Source organism: Trichosurus vulpecula, chromosome 8 (assembly GCF_011100635.1).
Source record: "Trichosurus vulpecula isolate mTriVul1 chromosome 8, mTriVul1.pri, whole genome shotgun sequence".
NCBI classification, from domain to species: domain Eukaryota; kingdom Metazoa; phylum Chordata; class Mammalia; order Diprotodontia; family Phalangeridae; genus Trichosurus; species Trichosurus vulpecula.
In genome coordinates, this window is record NC_050580.1 from 196,992,769 (window position 1) to 197,013,847 (window position 21,079).

At 41.9% G+C, this 21,079-nt stretch overlaps 2 protein-coding genes across 3 annotated transcripts in view; one reads left to right on the forward strand and one right to left on the reverse strand.

The window, feature by feature from the left end:
• Positions 1-10,003, reverse strand: LRRC57 (leucine rich repeat containing 57). 2 transcript variants are annotated; one of them, XM_036734778.1, is made up of 6 exons: positions 9,672-10,003; positions 8,922-9,042; positions 8,673-8,811; positions 6,707-6,975; positions 1,452-1,637; positions 1-1,070 (listed from the first exon to the last, which is right to left on the reverse strand). In XM_036734778.1, exons 2-6 carry the CDS (start codon positions 9,003-9,005, stop codon positions 1,029-1,031), a joined length of 720 nt encoding a protein of 239 aa, XP_036590673.1. In that variant the 5' UTR covers positions 9,006-9,042; positions 9,672-10,003; the 3' UTR covers positions 1-1,028. The 2 variants fall into 2 exon arrangements, with proteins under 2 accessions (XP_036590673.1, XP_036590674.1); XM_036734779.1 differs by lacking the exon at positions 9,672-10,003 and adding an exon at positions 9,130-9,310.
• HAUS2 (HAUS augmin like complex subunit 2) overlaps positions 9,352-21,079 on the forward strand; it is a 21,873-nt gene continuing 10,145 nt past the window's right edge. Inside the window, exon 1 of the mRNA XM_036734780.1 lies at positions 9,352-9,519. Coding sequence (XP_036590675.1) covers positions 9,427-9,519 — 93 coding nt within the window. The 5' untranslated portion in view covers positions 9,352-9,426. The remainder of the gene's footprint in view (positions 9,520-21,079) is intronic.

The window sequence follows — 21,079 nt, forward strand, 5'->3', positions numbered from 1 at the left end:
TTCTTTTTTAAAAAGTTATTTATTTCTCATATCCTTTTTTTCATCTTATGCAGAGAGCACACCTAATATACATAATGGGATGTTTTCGAAAATCTGTTGTAGCAATAGCTTTTGGATCGGTCATTTGATTAGTAAAATTATAATACAAAAAGGGTAAAAGGTTATAGGAAATTAGTCATTTCTAAAGAAGCTTTAGAAAAATCTTGGATATTACAATTCTTTTCATCTTACATGTTTTGCATACAAGTACCTTCACCAGTAAGGCACCTACAATAATAGTAATGAATCTGATGCAGCTTGGGGCTCATCTCCTAAGTGTTTGGTTTTTTTTAAACCAGCAAAGCACATTTTAAATTAAGACATTTGCCACATATCATAATTAAGTTCCAAGCAAATAAGCACTTTTTTTCAAAGCAGCAGAGTTTTAACTTTCAACTGATGTGTTGGAATAAACAAAGCACTGAATGCTGTGATTAATCATAGCAGCCTCTCATGAACTACTTGTGTTCCACAAAAATACAAAAAGTGTTAAATGCAGAGGTGGATCTGTAGTTGCTGTTATGGCAGCTCACACATCAGAATTAAATATGGGCTTTCAAGCTGTGGTGTGGAGCTATACAAGTGACATAACCTCAGGGCAGTTATCAGGCACAGCCCCCTTGGTGTATAAAACAGCAGCTACCCACTTGTTTCTTAAAGTGAACCTGGCAACAGCTGTGAAAATATAGGCCTTCATTATCCCTCAGCCCGAGGACTTGGCCTTTCTTCTTCTCTAACATGCTCAGGCTCCCCCTCCCCCTCCCTTTCCCTTCTGCTTTATTTATAGCAAGTTCCAAAAGGGGAGAGAAAGTTAGATGCAACATAATCTGCTCTTGGGAGACACCATTTGGTACTCAAGTGCTCATTCCTCCTTCAATCATTTCCTCACTGCAGATCTCCTTGGCAATGACATGAGTCTTCTATTCAGCCAGACTTCCCAACTTAGGTTCAAAATGTGTTTCCTGTGAGGTGCTTTGCTTCTGGGGAACTCATGCAAACTTCTTCTTGGTGGCTGTGAACCTCTCCATGTACTAAAAAAAAAAAAATATTTTAATGTTTAAATGGGGAGGGGCAGTGGAATGAAACTGTCTCGGATATAATTTTTTATTTAGCATTCCAGCAAGCCTAACATTTTATTAAATTCTTACTGGATGACTTCTTTCTTGCCCTTAAAGCTAAAACAAAAAATTATGATACTTGAGGATTAAGTTCATAGTCACCTAGTTTATTCTACAGCTTTAGAAAGAAGATACCTTAGCAGAAACATACATATAACTGGCTCTTTGAATCTATTTTCAAAACGGAAAAGCTTGTCCTATTAACACTAGGCACGAAAATGTATGTGGATCACTCCAGTATCCTTCTGGAGGGAAATAGATAAGAAACAATCATTTGGATTGTTGTTCACAAACCTTTTCATAGCCTTCCAGTTCTCGGAGTTTCTTTATCTCAAAGAGATTGCCTTCTACTGCAAGCAGAGCAATCTGGGAATTGCTGAGGATGCTTCGTGGAAGCATGCTGAGTTCTAGGCAGTTCTCTTCCATTCGCAAGACCTTGAGACGTGGACAGCGAGATATCTGGGGTGAGATCTGAGAAATCTGTCAAGTCAAGAAAGTAACAAATTCATTATTTCCTATTTAATGTTTTTGAAAAAACAAAACAAAACCTGACATCACTGACAGTTATCTCCTCTTATAATTCTAATTCTCTTCATTTTACTGACAAAATCGACTGGTCTACAATATTCTTTGTGGAATCAATTTTTATTTGACTATGCATACTTGTGACAAGAGTTTTGTTTTTTTTTTCCAATGGGCAGGGGAGGTGGGAAGGAAAGAAAAGATTTTTATTTGAAAATTTCTTTTTTAAAAAAAGTTCCATTTCTTTACCACCTTTAATCTGACTACCATTACCACTCTACTGAAACTGCTTTCTCAACAGCTATTGATAAATCCCTTATTGCCCAGTCCAATGGTGTTTCTTTGTCCTCATTCTCTTTAATGTTCCTGCTGCATCTGACATCATTGTTGGTTTGTGTTTTGTTACACTATCCTGATTTCTTCTCTTGTCTCAAATCACTCACTTAAACATTTAAGTTACTGCTGGATAAAAGGTACTTCGGTAAAAGACAGAAAGTTAGTAAGAGGCAATCATTACCCTCAAGGGAATTATAGCCTGGTGGGAGAGATATTACAAAAAGATAATATAACAATATACAACAAGGTAGAACGTGAAGCAGACCAAAGAAAAATCCATATGAAGTACTTGTAGAAAATCTGAGGAAAGAAAGCCAGGCTGCACGGAAGTAACACACGTGATGGGCCTTGAAGGATTTCTACAGGTAAATCAGACAGGAGGAAAGGTGTGGGAAAAGATAAAAAGCCAGGATTTTGAGGTAAAGAAACAGCTAATAGTTCCATTTTTGGTGGAACAGATGATATTAAGGAGACACAAAAAGTAAATTTGCAAAGGCAGATTATAGCTAGACTATAGGGGCGCCTTCAGTACCAGGCTAGAAAGTTTATTTTATCCGATGGGCAACAGGGAGCCATGGAAAGTTTATGAGCAAGAGTGTGAGATGATTAGACCTATGCCTTAGGAAGATAATTTTGCAAGCTATGTAAAGATTATATTGGGAACAGAAGACCAGTGAAGTTACTAGCAGAGTCCAAGTGAGCTGATGAAGACCCAAACTAGGGTGGTGACCAAGTGATTGGAAAGGAACAAGCCAAGGTAAAATAAAAATTAGGGATGAAATCCACAAGATTTGTCAACTGGGTGACTTTTCACCTCCCAGCCTGAAAAGAGGGCTCTAAAGCATAGGAGATTGGGAGGATGGGAATGCCATTAATAGAAAGAACCTAGTTGTCCGTTGATAAACATTAAGCATTTACGATGTGCCAGCTACCGTACCAAATACTGGTGAAACAAGTAAGCCAGTCTCTGACCTCAAGAAGCTTACAATATCATAGAAGACAACACACAAAGCTGAAATGAGGGTGTGGCTGGGGAAGGTACAACCAGGTAAGAAGTGAGTTTTCTGAGCTGAGCTCCATCCTTAAATGGAGGTTTGGGAGTTCATGGATTCCCCACTCTAACCAGAGGGACATAGGGTAGTGATGAAGCTGGAGTACCAAGGCTGATGGGATCTTGCATGAAGGTGGAGTTTTCCCAATAATTAGCAGGCTTTGAGAGGAAATTGACTAATTTTGTTTCAGACAGGTTACATTTGAGATGACAAGGCCATCCGATTAGAAAGAAATCTAGGCGGGCAACCAGAGATTGTGAGTTGAGATCTCAGAAGGAGACATTAGAGTTGGATACCTGTATGTCTATGTAGACACAGATTTGAAGGCTATCTGCACAGAGGTGATAATTTAATCCACAAATGCAAAAGATCACCAAAGGCCTAGGACAACCTGATACACCCACATTTGATAGGGGTTGGAGGAAGATGAATCACTGAAGGAGACTGAAAGGAGTGGTCAGACAAGTAAGTAGCAAGAAAAGCCAAGGACAGAGAGAATATCAAGGGGATACTGTGAGAGCTTTACAAATCTTAAAGTGTAATGAAAGTAGCAGCTACTATTTTATTATTATTCTCAGTTGTTTCCTCACTTCTTCCTCTGGTCACTTACAAGCATGTCCCAACAGTGTCTGGTATTCTGCTCATGTTTATATTCTCTCTCATTATATGTCATTCTCTCTCTCTCTCTCTCATACTCACTCACACACACACACACACACACACACAAAATGCATCAAGTTTGCAGTTTCTACTTCTTCCTGTCATAATTTCTATAGACCTCAGGTTTCCTTCATTTGTAAAAATCAGGGTGTTAAATGAGGTGATCCTTAAATCCTTTCCAGCTCTGGTGACTTGCCTCTTCAAACTTGGACATGCTTTATGACATGTTTTTCTGCAGTCAGGTCTTTTACTCCAATTCAACAAGCTTAAAACAAGCTTCTATTTCCAATTTCTATTTGTCAACAGTACCACATTTTGTCACCCATGTTCTAAACCTTGATGTCATCTTCAATTCATCACCACACAACTGTATTACTCTAAAAACCTCCTAGATGAGCCTCTGACACCAGCAATCTCTCCCCTCTAATCCATTCCTACATAGTGATGTCAGAGTAATCTTCCTTAAAGTTGGCTTTAATCTTGTCATCCTCCTGTAAAAGCTTCAGTCTTCCCTAATTTCCCAGCACACTGAGTCAAAACTATAACATGAGTTAAAAAAAAAACCTCCATTTTTGGCCCTATTCAACTTTATTTGCTACTTACTAACCCCTAAAAACATTTTCATTTTAGTTAGTCTGGACTTTTTATTGCCCCACAAACATGCTAGGTTCATTGCTATGGTTTATGCTGTTTTCTTTACCTAGAATGTCCTCTTTTCCCTACCTCCTTCCCCTTCCCACCTACCTAAATGCCATCCATCCTTCAGGTTCTTCTCATCCCACAGGACCATAAATACCACCTTCCACCCTTGTAAACCAAGACTCAGAAAAGTTACATGACCTCACTAAGATAGATAGATAATCCAGTGTAGCTAAGCTGGGACTTGAACCTAGGCTTTCTGATTCCAGATGCAGCACCCTTCCCATTCATCACATTCCACTCCTGTTCACAACCAAATTCCTGTAAATTCCAATAGAACTTGGTCTCTCCTGCAAAATTCAGTCGCAAACTGCTCTCTTTTATATAGTAAGTTTTAGCTCATCGACTACATTATTAACTGAAAGATATATCACCAAGAGCATGACAGTTGCTTCATAAATTTACTTAGCGACTGAATGAAAACTCAACATACATATATCAAGCACCTACTACGTGGAAGATGCTTTGCTAAGGCACCAGCTCTGACCTCAAGGGGCTTGCAGTTTAGTAGAGAAGATACTAACGGTAGTGATGTGACATTGAATATAAGTAATGACGGTAACAACAGCATTTAAACAGCTAATTCTTTAAGATTTGTAACGTGTTTTGCAAGTATCTTACGTTATCCTCACAAACACGTTGGGATATAGGTGCTATTTATTATTGGATCTCCATTTTACAAAGGAGGCAAGAGAGGTTAAGTTACTTGCTATTGTTGGAGGCAGGATTTGAATTCAGGTCTTCCTGATCTCAAAGCCAGCATGCTATCCACTGTGCCACCTAGTTTCCTCCCAGGGGTACAAAATCCTGAAGATCTCAAAACTCAGAATGTTGCATTAATATCACCATTTTCCCCCAGAAGAGACAGAGGTTGGACCGGCAGCCTTGAAGTAAAGCTAAAAAAAAACAACCCAAATCCAAGCATTTTTTAATGATGCAAGGGTGAGACTATTTTGTCCCCAGTGAAGTTCCTCCAACTAAGTGCTTTTCAGCTCTGTGAACACAAGAACCCATTTCTGGCAAGGAGACAAGTGCAGAGGGGCCATCTATCTTTACCTGAGTTCTCACAAACATATCATAGATCACAGAGTTCTAGTCCAACCCAATATTTTACACATGAGAAAATAAGGCCCAGAGAAGTTAATGCATTTGTCAAGGTCACATAGGTAGCAAGCATAGCAGAGTCAGTCAGTAGCAGAGCTAAGAGCCTTAACTTCCTGTACCAAACACTCCAAAATACTCAGAAGAATTTCTACACGATAAGGTTTTTCAAATATGCCAATTCAGAGCAACTGAAAGGGATGATGTTTTACTGGGTTTTAACATTTAATATAGGAAACTATTCTGAAGGGCAAATAAACTAATAAGCATTTATTTATTAAATTAGAATATACCAGACATTGTGCAGGGATACAACATAAAAATGAAACAGCCCCTCAAGAAGCTTACATTTTGTTGAGGGAGATATTTACACACATATTTGGCTGGTAAGGCACTAGCAGCTGGTGGGGAAGGGTTTAATATATAGACATGGGCCCCTCAGAAAAGGAAAACTCAACCAAACGCCCTATGCTTAATTAGCTAATCCTTTAATCTCTGCCACGATAGTCCCCCCAAAAGCTTCTAAATCCTGGCAGCTCAATGGTATATTTATAAGGGATAACCTTTAGCATGGAGGGGCTTAGTCACTGGAGAAGTACAAGGGGGCAGTTCAGTGTACTCCCCTCGTTTCAATATCACAACTTTTCACCATATTAAGAAGGGATGTCAAAATAACTGTGAATGACATTTCTGTACCTCACCTTCATAGGTGAAGTCTTACAACAAACTATTCCATAGATAACCAGTCACACCTTCCATAAAATCTCCACCTTTTTTGTAGCATTGTCTTTATCAAAACTGCTAAAATGGGGATGTTCTGTCTGAATTCCCAGTTCCTATGAAAAGGTTCTAGGATCAAATGGTCTGGAAATCTTTCGAGGGAAGAATGGGCAGATTGAGGAGTCTACCGAGGTCCAAGAAAAGACGGTTCACCTCTTAGCACCATCTCACTTAAACCTTAAGAGGACAATGTGAACTTAAATGGTTTCTTGGGCTTTAATAAAAACCTTGCTCGTACGATTCAGTCTTCTTAATTTGATCCTAAGCTTTGTTCAAATAAATGGCCCTTTGAGTCAAGGGACACACACACTCACATTCTCTTTCTCTGAGAGCCAGGTAAAGAGGGAAAGGAGTAATTCAAAAGTCCACTAACTTACATGGCACATCTAAGTTACAGACCTGATTCTGGTTGAGGTTCAGCTCAATAGCCTGTAGTTCTCCTACTGTGTCAGGTACACTTTGAATCTGGTTTTTGGAGAGATCTACCACATCCAAGTGTCGAAGGCTACAGAGCTGAGGTGGTACTGCTCGAAGCTGGTTCCCAGAGAGGCTCAGAGACTTGAGGGCAGACAACTGCCCAAAGGCAGCTGGCAGTTGTGTCAGGTGATTGTTGTTAAGTTGTAAGGTCTCTAGCTTTGTCAGCTTGCACAGCTCCTCAGGCAGAACAGCTAGCAAAGATAATCAGAAACAATTTCAAAAAGCTTTTCTGAGATTCTGTCGTAGACTGCCTTGCCAATAAATTTTCTCTTTATTTAATCTAGAACACCCACATGCTGTGCTATTTTTCAAATACTGCATTTTGCTATATTTCCCTCTGGAAGGTCATATGGAAAGTAAAGGACACAATGGCATTAAAGGGGTATCCTGTGTTAAGTACTGCAACAGCCTTCTGGTTGGTCTCCCTGCCTTCAAGTCTTTCCTCATTCTAGTCCATCAATGTGCTTTTCCTAAAGCACAGGTCTAACCATGTCACGTCCTTCTATTCAAAGCCCAGTGGCTACCTATTCCATCCAAGATCAAATATAAAATCCTTGTTTTTTGATGCCTTTGTAACCTGGCCTCTTCCTATCAGTCCAGACCTGTCTTATACCTGACTCCCTTTACTCATGATCTAGCTACACAGACCTCCTTTGCTGTTCCTTTACTAATCAAATCCAGACCTCTCCTCGCCTCAGCTCCACCTCCTGATTTCCTTAAACCCATACTCCCACGTTCTGCTTCCCCTCCATCTCCATTACACACATCTTCCCTCTGAAATTTTCTCACTGTTAAAGATATATGTCATGTTTATACATAACTGTGTGCATATTGTCTCCCTTACTGGATTGAGACTTTCTGGAGGGCAGGCGATGTTTCTGGCCAGGGCCCAGAACGTGCTTAATAAATGCTTGTCGGCTCCTTTAAAGGTAGTTTTGTGAGATGCAGAATCCCATGGGTGTGGCCTTAGTTAATTCTGTATCGCTTTTTTAATAGTAGGTCAAATTTTTCTACTGCTACTGTTATAAGATTGGGCCTGGTGGCCTTCAGACCACCATGACATTTTTCCTCTTAAGGGAGGCTGTAGCTTATAGAACCTACGCATGGAAACCATTATTATAAGATTAAGCTTGATCATCTACCCTTAAGGGAAGCGGTAACATGGAAAAATACCAACAATAACATTTCTGAAGGCTCAGCTGTGTCTCCCAAACAATATCTTGTCTCCTACCAGCTTTATTTTTTCTCCCTGATAACAAACTCCCAAAATAATCCTTTGTCTTGACCCCTAACATGCAAATTAGCCAGCTGGGGATGAGGGCACCAAAAATCAGAGTATAAGAACTCTCCACTCTCAAAGAGGGGCTTTTGGAGCAGACCTTCCCCTCCCAAGTCGGACACTGCTTCCTGCTGATGGAACCTATGTTTCTGTCCTCTCCAAGGCAGCGCTGCCATTACATGAGTTATATACTGTGCTAGTGTTAATACCTGAGTTACCACCTTCTCCTTCTTTCCCGCTGCTTGCAATGAAGTTTTGCATTGAACCGATTCCCACTGTTCTGCATGATATTCTCAGCACCCAAACTCATTAAGGGGTTGTTTCCCCCAACACCTCTGGCTCGACCAAGGGTCTCTCTTATACATTTACTGGGTACAGGGACAAGGACTTAACCTGCACAGAGGGATTAGGGCACCCTGGGAGCCCTACTGAAAGCAAGGGGCAACCTTGCGGGAGGTGGGAGGGGAGACTCCCTTATGCCAGGGGACTGTCACAAACCATCCTTCCAGTCTCATCGGAGGCTCTTCATCTGGTCTTATCCCCAGCCCTGCAGGGGGTACTACTCAGCCACCGGGGGTGAGGCCGGGGACCCTCCCCACCCCGACTCACTCAGTTTGTTGTGGTTCAGGGACAGGCTCTTGAGCAGCTTGAACTTCCCGATGAGGGCGGGCGGGAGGTGCTCTATCTTGTTGTTGGACAGGTCGATGGTCCGGAGGTTGCTTGTCAGCCTCTGCAGGTCCTCGGGGAACTGGAGAAAGGGGGTGGTCGCTGCGCGGGCCCGCCCAGCCCAGCCTCCCGCTTCCCCGCCGCCTCCCGGGACCGGCCGGGCTCCATCCCCCGCCCCGGGCTCGGTCTCACCTCCGTCAGGCCGCGATCCTTGAGCTGAAACACGCCCGTTTTCTGCGCCGTTTCGAGGTGGGCGCGGAGGGCGCTGTTCCCCATCCTGCAGCCGCTGCAGCCGGCCCGGGCCTCACTCACCCTGCGGGAGAAGCCGCAGCGGTCACCGCCGGGCCGGAGGGGGGCGCGTCCAACCCGCCTGCCTACCCGCCCGCCCGCTGGGCCCTACCGCCCTCCGCCGCTCCCCGGAAGCCCGGCGCTAGCAGAAGCACCACGGTCACCCGACCCACGACCCCGCCGGCCTCCGGCCAGGGCACTCAGGCCAGGGCCCGGTGACGCCGGGGCCCCGCCCCTGGGCGTGGAGGTTGTTTCCCAGCCTGGGGCCCGGAACGCCCTGTGACGTCATTGGCACGCGCCTGCGCGGCCAGCCCAGGTTGTCGCCGTTTGGATTCCCCTGCGCGCGCGCGCAGTGGCTACACCTCGTTTCTGTCCGGCCTTCCGGCAGCGAAAGACCGCTGGAGGAGGCATGGCGGCTGCCAACCCTTGGGTCCCGGAGACCTCCCCAACCGCCGCGGGGCTACTGTTGGCCGAATGCGTAGCCTCGGGTCTCGTCACTCAGGTGAGTGGGTGGCGACTTGGGAATGGAAGAACGTGTCACTAGCGTAATGTCCCCGATAGGTGATGGTGACTGGGCGGGAGAGCCGGGCAACAGGAAGAAAAAAACAAACGGTCCTAGACGGGCCGGGAGGAGCCCACCGAGAGGGTGCTTACTTAAGTCAGCGGAGTGGATTGTCGTGGAAAAAGCGCCGGAGCCGGAGTCCCAGGACCTGGGTTCGAATGCCGCCTTCTCCACGTCCTACCTGGGTGATGTTGGCAAAATCACTAAGGCTCTCCGAGCCTCAGTTTCTTCCTCTGTAAGACCTGAAGGGGTTGTGTTAGATGATCTCTAAGGCCCCTTCCTGCGAGCCTACGAAGATCCCTCTCTGCGGGTTGGGGAGGTTGGCGATTCGCCTGGAGAGGAAAGATCATCCCAGGCTGAGTCCCGGCAGGAAGAAACCTCCCCCTGCGCGGCCCAGGAGGGAGGGGGGAAAACGGAGAGAGGCACCTGAGTTTTCCAATCGTTTTTCATTCAGGGCTGCCGCTCTGACGTCACAGTCTTCTCTGTCTCACCATAGGCTGAGGAGGGAAGGAAGGCACCGCCTCCTCTTCCAAAACAACTACTGGCCGTGTTTTATTTTTTAAGTGTTCACCGTGTGTTCTAAACGTTGGGGGAGGGGGGAAGGGTTTACAAAGAAAGGTCTCTGCAGTCCCCGCCCACAAGGTACCCCTCTTCCAGCAGAGGAGACCATCTATAAATGTTGTGTGTAACTAGGGACATACACATTTTAGGCAGAGTTGATAAGGAGTGATTCTAAGAGAGGAAGGCAGTTGCACTTGGGAGGACTGGGAAAGGTACGCCGCAGAAATTGAGATGGGAACTTCATGTTCATGAAGGGAAAAGGATAGGTGAAGGTGGTGAGGATGAGCATTCCAGGCTTGAGGGGACGGCCAGTGTAAAGATGGGGAGACCAGTGAGGGAGTGTGCTTTGTGAGCATCTGCAACAGCATCAGTGTGCACAAAGAAAGGAAGGAAAGAGAAAAAGGAAAGAAAAAAATGGCCCTGCCTTCAAGGAACTTAGATTTTAATGGAAACAACTGGGTCGCAAACTGCATTCTGTGTCTCTTGTGAGGGGGTCGGAGGCAGTGGGCTGTGTGTTGGGGAATAGATGTATAGACCTTTGAAAGGTTTGTGCCTGAAGCAGTGACGGGGAAATGACATGAAGGAATAAAAGAGAATACAGGGTGGAAAAAGAGAGTAGTTCCATGACTGTGGACAGTCACCTGATTTCTCTGAACCTTAGGGTATACTTATCTGAAAATGACAGATGAGATAATCTCTAGATGCTCTTACAGTTCTAAGATTTTGTGATTCTGTGAGTAAAAAAATATATAGAAGAAATGAGGAAAGAATGATTAAATTTGAATTAGATAACAGAACTAAGTGGAGAAGCTCTGAATCTGATTGCCTACATAGTATCAATCAATAAGAATTAAGTGCCTGCTGTGTTCCGGGCACTATGCTAATCCGAGGTACAAAATGGTTTGTAATGGATACTTGTGATTTGAAGAGCATCAGGAAGATAGGTCCTTTGCTATGAAAATGTTTTATAAAATCTTAAAGGACCCTAAATATTAGATAGATCAACCTCCCACCTAAATTGCTACTCTTTCTTAGATTATCAGCAACAACTGGAGAGGCAGCATGGTACAGACCTGAAGAAAGTCAGAGGACCTTAATTTGTCTGGACTGTTCCGCTTACCAGCTGTGTGACTTCATTTTTCTGGACCTCTGTTTCTGCAAATATAAAATGAGGGGATCAGACCAGATGACCTTTAATGTCCCTTCTGGTGCTCACATTTTGCTATCCTTGTCATCTAGTCTCTGGGTGAACACATCTGTTTCAAACTTGCCATCTTCTAACCATTAGTTCAGACCTCTGCCTCTTGTACTTCCCTGGATAAATTTAATCCTTTCACATTCGCTATTGTACCATTTCTTTGGGCTAAGCATTTTCTTCCTCCCTAATTCCTGGACTTGATAGTGTGAATAAATTTATCGAGTTATTTCCATCTTTTGTGTTAGAGACTGCTTACATGAGTAAGAAAATTGGCATATGGAGTGGGAATAAAGTGCTAAAAGGAGGTGAGAAGAAGGGTTCAGAAGGGGGATATGTAGGTGGCACTGAGTAGGCTTTGCCTATTTGATAATTTTGCCCAAGCAGTAGGTGTCTCCTGTTTCTCCTTGGCCTGATTTTTGTGCTTTTTGGTTTCAGAATCATCATTTTGTATTGCAGCTAATACACCCATTATTCTGGGGGTGTCCTGCTGGGCTGCCTTCATGTCAGCCCTGCTTTTAGGGAAGTGTAGATATGCAGAAACTTACTGGCTATATATATCTTCCCCTTCTGTCCCTTCAGTCTCTGAAAGTCTGTAGGGCCCCGGTTTGGAGACATACAACAGATTTGGGATTTACTTATAGAAGTGACTATCAGGACAGCTTTTTAGCTCTTATCTTAGAGAGGCCAAAGGCACTTACTTCCCTGTATTCCAGCTCTGGCTGCCGCTTACTAGCTTTGTGACCTTTGCCAAAGCCCCTTCTCTGAATCAGTTTTCTTCTCTGAAAAGTGAAGAGATTGCACTGGATGATTTATCTTGTCCAGTTTTTAACATTTTATACCTGGTAGAAGGATGGCTACTTCTTGAAAGCAACAAGGACTTTCTGACTGCTCTGTATAGAACATAGACAGATAATCGAGGTGAACAGAAATCTGACACTATGGGGAAGGAATGCAAAAGGAACAAAAAGACAAGCTTCTTGCTCTTAAACTTGTGGTCTGGCAGAAAAGATGACCTGAGCATGTCTAAGAAAACACCCATTCCCCCAGCTTCAGCTTCATATTCCCTCCAGCCTGAGTGCACACTCAGACCATCTGATTCTGCCTGCTGCTGCTAATGCGCTCCTCCTCCCCTCACTGGATCTGAGATTTAGATTTCTTTAATCTTGCACAATCTCAGGCCCTGAGGAGGAGGTTAATCTACTCATTTAAATCCTGCCCCTAGTGTATATTATTTTTCTGCAGCCCCCTTACCCCCACTCACATTATAAGCTCCTTGAGGGCAGGAACTGCTTTTTAAAATCTGTATTCCTACAATTTAGCACTGTGCCTGACACATAGTAGGCAGGTTAATAAATGTTTACAGACTATCACTAAAATGACTTTTAGTGAAATGGAATATAGACAGGTCACATGGGGGGATTTTATTGCTCTGTGCTTCTCTACTTCTGATTCTATGAAATGGATGTTTGTCAGAGGGAGTTGACCCTGAGTTCCCTTTCAGTTCTCATATTCTGTTCCAGGCTAAGTGGGCCCACTGCTATCCTTGATGATATTAGGAAAAATTGAGGAAAGCCTCCTGGTCCAGGGCTGACGTTCCTATGGCAGACTTCTAGGACTGGGATGAGATAGCACTGGAAGGGTAGGAATAAATGCATTGCAATCTGCATTGTTGGAGGAAACACCCAAATCATAAGATTACACACACCCAAATCATAAGCTTACACACACACACACACACACACACACACACACACACACACACACACACTATCTTGCTGTGGGAATTGAGTGCATAGAATTCAGGATCCCCAGGAAGATATCCCTCAGAAAGATCCTGCATTATCTTATGGGCACCAGAGATTTTGAGTGTATTTGCATAGCCCCAAGGCTGGGACTAATTATAGGAGCACTAAGTTCTTTACTTTAAAAAATAAAGAAGGAATGAGTAGAATGAGAAATTAAAGGAATGAATAAAAAAATGGAATTGGTGGGCCTTCCGTGGAACCCAATTAATATCTTTGCAATTTGTTCTAGGATGAATGATTTATTGAATTTTAAAGATTATCTAATCTAATTCATAGTTGAATGGAAATCTCTTTTAAAACAGCTCTAGAGTCTAGAGTAATCACCTAGCCGCCTCAGACACTTGACACTTACTACCTGTGTGACCTTGGGCAAGTCACTTAACCCCAATTACCTTGCCATCCTCCCTCAAAAAAAAAAAAAGCTAAATAGCTATCTTGTCTTCTACTGGGCAATAAATAAGTCCAAGTACAGAAACCATGTATTCTATTGTTTGTTTTTTACTGTTTACCCCAATATGGCAAGGTTCTTGTCTGCCAGACTTGGCAAACTACTGTTTGGTATAATTTAAGCTGTCTAGGAAGATGTCCTTGCTCTCAAAAAAAAATACTTGGTGCCCTATTAAAGGATTTAAAGACAGAGTCATCTGTTCTGAACTCCATCTTTTCCTCTGTATACCTCAGAAACCCTTCTACATCTTCACCTGGTCTCTCTTCCTTTGTTCTAGGTGGGTTTTTGTCTTGTTTTTGTGGAACAGGTAGTCCTTCTCAAGGTTAACCTCTCTGCTTTTTCAAATATAAGTTTTTTTGTTTTTTATATTACCATAATTTCCACTGTATCTCTCTCCCTCCCCAAAGAACTATCCCATATATTAAATAGTATATTTTAAAGACCAAAAAAGGGGAAAAAAGGAAAAAGAAGAGGAAAAAAATAAACTTACCTGAAAAAAATGAAAATTTGTGCAGTGTTAAAAACAGTTGTGGACCTTCCACCTCTGCCAAAGGTTAAGTTGGGAATATGTTCTTATATCTCTTCTTTCAAGACATGCTTGTTTTTTATAATCATGCAACATTCACTTTTGATTTTTTTTTTGGTGATTCTTTCCTATTGTTATTGCATGTGTTGTTTTCTTGGCTTTGCTTACTTCACTCTGCATTAGTTTGTATACATGTTTCTCTGTATTTATCACATTCATCACTTCTTACAATAGAATAAGATTCTCTTGCATTCATGCACTACAATTTTTTTAGCCGTCAATGAGGATTTGCTTTGCTTCTAATTCTTTGCTGTCACTAAAACTGCTGCTATAAATATTCTGATGCATATAGTTCTTTCTTCTTATGTATGGCCACCTTGCTATATAATTCTAGTAATGGAATATCTAGGTCTTGCATAATTCCAAATTATTTTCCAAAATGGTTATACTGATTCACAGTTCCACCAAAAATGTCTTCCCAAAACCCTTCCAAACTTGACTATTCCCATCATTTGTCATCTTTGCCAGTTTGCAGGGTGTGAGGTGAAACCTCAAAGTTGTTTTGATTTCTTTTATTAGTCATTTGGGATATTCTCTGATATAGTTGTTAATAGTTTGTATAGGTTGTTAAGGATTCTTCTAACAACCTAAAAATATAGGTTGTAAGTAGTTCTTTGTTCATATCCTTTGACCATTTATCTTTTGGAGAATGGTTTCTGGCCTTATAGAAGGTATCCCAAAAGTCTTGATGAAGTCTTAAGCTTTGATAGGTCAGAATTAGGGCTGGACTTTGGGGATACCCTGTATATATTTTAGTCATTTATATATCGTTTGATTCCAAACCCTTATCAGAAAAATTTGATACAAAGATTTTTCTCCCATTTGACTACTCCCTTTCTTAGCCTGTGTGTATTAATTTTGTTTGTGCAGAAGCTTTTCAGTTTCATATAATCAAAGATATCTCTGTCACCTTCCATAATTGTCTATCCCTTATTTGGTTAAGATTACATCTTCTACCCTTGGCTGTGAGAGGCATTTAATCTGCTTCTCTTCTGATCTTTTTTAATATAGTCATCTTTAATATTAAGGTTATGAATCCATGTAGAATGTATTGCAGAATATATTATAATGTGTTGGTCCAGATCTAATTTCTGCCATATTGCTTGCCAGTTTTCCCAGAAGTTTTTATCAAATAGAGTACTTTAATTTATGTTTATGTTAATTTATGTTTTCCAGTTTATTCAACATTGGGTCATTGAGTTCCATTGTTTCTGATTCTCCCTTATTCTGGTACTGTCTTGTTCTCTTTTTGCCTTTCTAACCATTCCTTTTTAGTCTCCTTTATTGCTTTATCATCTATTTTCTACCCTTTTTTCATAGGTGGCCTGTGAGATTCTATCCTAGACCTTCTACTCTTCTTTTATAGTACCTTTTCCTTTAGTGATTACGTAAATTTGATTAGCTTCAATTACGTATCTATACAGGTGACTCCCAAATCTACCTATCAAGTTCCTGTCCTTCTACTAAACTCCATTAGTATATTACAAACTGACTGCTGGAGATCTCTACTTCAATGCCCTTTGACATCTAAGCCTTAATACGGACAAAGCAGACACCTTCACTCCTCTTCCCCAAACTTGCTTTGCCTTCATAATTACCTCTTTGTCTCAAAGACACTATTCTTACCTAGTTCATGAACTTATCTCTTGATCAACCTCCACATTCAGTCTGTTACTAAGTCTTGCCAATTGCATCTCTATAACATGTCCACTTATCTGTATTCATGAAGAGGTCAACCTGGAGCAGCAAAAGTAAAGGATCTCTTTAAAGAAATTTTAGACTTTAGTTAGGATTGAGTGCTTGAACTTTGTCCATCTGAGTTGCTGTGTCGGGTACATTGAGATAGATTATATATAATTTATCGCATGAGTAAGTTCCACTTAAATATGGTTTTTCATTATTTACTGAGTTTTTTAACTAAAGAGAGAAATTGGGAAGGAAAGAGAATTATTCCTGGTATGAAAGGGTATTTACTTACTAAAGTCCCCTAATGTATCTTAGTGTCTGTTTACAGAACATTAACTACTTGAGAGACAGGAAAATGGAAGAAGAAAGGGCTGGGAGCCATTCCTAATGGAAGAACAATTTGAAATACAGTCTTCCAAATGATAATGGAAGTAGATGGGGGAAATAGGATTTTTTTGTGTGTGCACAAAAAAGGAAAGATAGCCTTTTGCGAAGCAAAGTACATTTGAACTCAGTTTAGGCCAAGGGTTCTTGGAATTCACCCAACCCCTATGCGATCCCAGGGTAGATTTCAGGGGGTCTGTGAACTTTGATGAGCAGAACATCACGTCTTTATTTTCATTAGCCTCATTTCCTTGAATTATTTAAAATCATTGTTCTGAGAAGGTATCCATAGATTTCAGGAGCCTAGCAACTGTCCGTGACACATGAGGCCATTTCACACTGCGTGAATCCCTCCCCCTCCCCCACTGGGTTGGACATATTTAGCAGCATATTCATGAAGCTTTTTCTAAGCACTCCAGCCTACTCAGATTGACCTCTAAACTTCATTGGCCAAAAGGGGGAAATGTCAAGATATTAGGAGATACCCTATTTCCCAGAGCTGAGGCCCAGCAAGCAAGCTGTGCCCTGAATTTGGCATAACAACAATCCTTTGTGCTCACCCTCTGGATGATCTCACTCTTTGGCAAAATTACATAATTAATATGTTGCTTTGACCAGCACCAGGTATTCTCTGAGCTCGGACAAGGATCCGTGTTCTGGTCGTGAAGTCCTTCTATGAATCAACTTGTCCCTTTGTTGCTGTTGCCACTCATTGTCAGGGCTACAGCTCACTGTGTAGCCATAGATGTAATTATGGAGATCTGCCTACAGTAAGGCAGGTCCCTCCACTATAGGGGTGGGGCCCCAGCACTTGTGTTATTCCTTGCTAGCTGTTTCCCTCACTTAGAAATTACACTTCTGTTTGATTGTTGACTCTCCTGTCTCTAGTCTGCTCTGTTTGGCTCTGGCCACCACATGTCAGAGGCCAGCTCCGTCCAGTTGACACTACCATCTGTCCATGACAAAAAAAGAAAAACTCCTTATTGAGGCTATTTCATACTGCATGAATCCCTCACCTCCCGCATTGGGTTGGACATGTTTAATCACATATTCATGAAGCTTTTTCTAAGCACTCCAGCCTACCCAGATTCACCTCTAAACTTCATTGTATTCACTGCCTGAGCTATCTGATCTCTCTTCTATTTATGTACTGCCTTGTATTATTTATTTTGTATATAGGGTATGTTCTGTTTCCCCAGCTAGATTTCGGAAACCTCAAGGGCAGGAATCATGTTTTCTGTTCATATTGATAAGAAAGAGTGGTCATATGCAGAGTTTGATTCTAGCAGATGAAGTTTGGACATGGGTATAACTACATACATAAGTTAGGATATATATTCAGACAGTGACCACATCCCTTGTTGGAGGCAAAATAGTCCTGGATTTCAAATGCCTGTCTTTCAAAGAGCATTACTTTTCTTTATTCTCTCCTCCTTTTTCTTTTCCCATCTTTTTTTTAAATAGTGCCTTATCCTGGCTATTCTTTTTACAATGTGATGCATTGTTGTGTAGTACCAGAATGTATGAAAACACTAGCAGCTCCCAAGTATAGAAACGTTTCTCCCCAGCATGTATATACTCTGTACATGTTAGTCTCATTTCCCTGGGATTAAATTACATTCCGAAAACAATCATAATTTCCTCTTTCCAGGGAAATTTAGAAACTGCCATGCTCGCATACATAACTGCTCTTTGATTTTCGTCTTGTTGGCCTTGCTCATTTTCCTTCTGGTTGTACTGATAGGTCCCAGTTTAAACATCCCTTAAATCATGATCTTTTTCGCACCATGAGAAGATACCAGCTCCCTGTGGGTACAGCATTCACTAGGTTCACATATCCACATTGATTAATGTGAAATCTGATCATATATACATATATGTATGTATGTATATGTATATATGTGTGTGTATGTATATGTACACATATGCATATGTGTACATATACATATATGTGGAAAGGTTACACGGGTGTACCTTCCCTTTCTCCTGCTCTCATTTACTGGAATTTATTCAGTAAAGGAGGGAGATGGTCAGATTTGCTCTCTGTGAAAACAACTTCATTGGCTATGTGGAAGGCATATTGGAGAAGGGAAAGACTTGGGGCATGAAGACCGATTAGGTGGTGATGGCATTGGTCCAATGGAGAGGGGATGAGGTCCTGATAGTAATAATAGCTAGCATTTATGTAGCACTCTACATATGTTTTCTGATTCTCACAGCAACCCTGGGAGGTAGGTTCTAATTATCCCCATTTTACAAATGAGGAAACTGAGGCAGACAAAGTTCAAACACTTTGCCTTGAGTCACATACCTACTAGGTGTCTGAAGGAGAATCTGAACTGGGGTCTTCCTGACCTAAGTCTGTCCACTGCACTAATCTAATTGATTCTTTTGTAGAGAGGCAGAGTAGTGAGAAGGTGACAGAAGTGAGAGTTGTCGTGATAGTAAAATGACAAGATTTGGCAGCTGTTTGGATATGTGAGGTAAAGGCAGAATGAGGTGTTGAAAGTGACAAGGATGGGGGGGGCGGAGCCAAGATGGCAGGCTGGAAAGCAGGGACTAGTGTGAACTCCCTGCCGAGTCCCTCCAAAAACCTATAAAAAATGGCTCTGAACCAATTCTAGAACGGCAGAACCCTAGATATCATCATTCAAGAAATTATCAAGGAGAACTGCCCTGATATTCTAGAGCCACAGGGCAAAATAGAAATAGAAGAATCCATCGATCGCCTCCTCAAATAGATCCCAAAAAGAAATCTCCTAGGAATATTGTCACCAAATTCCAGAGCTCCCAGATCAAGGAGAAAATACTGCAAGCAGCCAGAAAGAAACAATTTGGGTATTGTGGAAACAATCAGAATAATCCAAGTTCTGGCAGCTTCTACATTAAGAGATCAAAGGGCTTGGAATACGATATTCCGGAGGTCAATGGAGCTAGGATTAAAACCAAGAATCACCTACCCAGCAAAACTGAGTATCATGCTCCAAGGCAAAATATGGACTTTCAATAAAATATGGACTTTCAAGCTTTCTCAGTGAAAAGACCAGAGCTGAATAGAAAATTTGACTTTCAAACACAAGAATCAAGAGAAGCATGAAAAGGTAATCAAGAAAAAGAAATTGCAAAGGACTTACTAAAGTTGAACTGTTTTGTTTACATTCCTACATGGAAAGATGATGTGTATGATTCATGAGACCTCAGTATTAGGGTAGCTGAAGGGAATATGCATATATATATGTTTATGTATATATATATAAGTGAATGTGTATGTATGTATATATCTATGTGTATATATATATAGAGAGAGAGAGAGAGTGGACACAAGGTGAGTTGAAGATGAAGGGAAGATATCTAAAAGAAATAAAATCAAATTAAGGGATGAGAGAGGAACATACTGAGAGAGGGAGATAAGGGGAGATAGAATGGGGTGGATTATCTTGAATAAAGGGGGCAAGAGGAAGCAGTTCTGTGGGAGGAGGGGAGAGGGCAGGTGAGGGGGGAATGAGTGAATCTTGCTCTCATCAGATTACATACCCAATTGGGTATCTTACCCCACAGGAAAGAAGAGGGAAGAAGATAAAAAAAAGGGGGGGGGTTGATGGAGGGGAGGGCAGATGGGGGTGGAGGTAATCAAAAACAAACACTTTGGAAAGGGGACAGGGTCAAGGGAGAAAATTCAATAAAGGGGGATGGGTTGGGAAGGAGCAAAATATAGTCAGTCTTTCACAACATGAATATTGTGGAAGGGTTATACATAATGATACACATGTGGCCTATGTTGAATTGCTTGACTTCTTAGGGAGGGTGGGTGGGAAGGGAAGAGGGGAGAGAATTTGGAACTCAAAGTTTTAAAAACAGATGTTCAAAAACAAAAAAAAAGTTTTTGCATGCAACTAGAAAATAAGATACACAGGCAAAGAGGCATAGAAATTCATCTTGCCCTACAAGAAAGGAAGGGAAAAGGGGATGGGAGGGGAGTGGGGTGACAGAGGGGAGGGCTGACTGGGGAACAGGGCAACCAGAATATATGCCATCTTGGAGTGGGGGGAGGGTAGAAATGGGGAGAAAATTTGTAATTCAAACTCTTGTGAAAATCAATGCTGAAAACTAAATGTTAAATAAATAAATTTAAATTAAAAAAAAGTGACAAGGATAACACTGAGGCTGTGCACCTAAGTGACAGGAAATACAGTGATCTCAGTAACAAGAGGCAGGTTTAGAAGAGGGGTGGGTTTGTGGAGAAAGAGATTATTACGTGAGATCTGCAGTAAAAATCATAGCACGTCGCCGGCGCCTGCTCATCCCGTGGGGCTCAGGATGTTCCATACAAAACAGAGAAGGGAGAGGAAGGATTCTTCCTTAGCAGTCACTGTGCTGTAAACTCCACCCACTCTCATAGGGGCATCTGCTACAGCCATGATGAAATCATCTGGAAGAGAGAGGGTCACTATAGGGGAATGCAGTAGGAATTTCCCAGTGGCACCTGTAGGTTATACCTTCCATAAATGACTGAATCTTGGCTCAGGAAGTGGGGAAGGGAACAAGCATTAAGCATATGTACATGGCACTGTGTCAAGCTCTTTATAAATATTAACTTACTTAATTCTCACAATACCCCCATTTTACAGTTGAAGAAACTGAGACAGAGAGATTAAATGATGTACACAGGGTAACAGAATTTAGTGTCTGAGGCCAAATTAGAACTCAGTCCTGGCTCCAGGTCTAGCATTCTGTGCACTGTACCACCTAGCTAGGGAGGAGGGTAGGGGCTTGCACAATGGAGGAAAAGGAGTTAAGTCAGGGAGTGGTGACATGTATTGGAGATAAGCTTC

What these genes read in the sequence shown, in the direction of transcription:
- LRRC57 (XM_036734778.1), bottom strand. Translation starts at nt 9,005, where the DNA reads ATGGGGAACAGCGCCCTCCGCGCCCACCTCGAAACGGCGCAGAAAACG. An exon ending in AGGATCGCGGCCTGACGGAG is followed by an intron (nt 8,812 to 8,921) that starts GTGAGACCGAGC and finishes CCCTTTCTCCAG; the next exon opens with TTCCCCGAGGACCTGCAGAG. An exon ending in TGAACCTCAACCAGAATCAG is followed by an intron (nt 1,638 to 6,706) that starts GTCTGTAACTTA and finishes TTGACTTGACAG; the next exon opens with ATTTCTCAGATCTCACCCCA.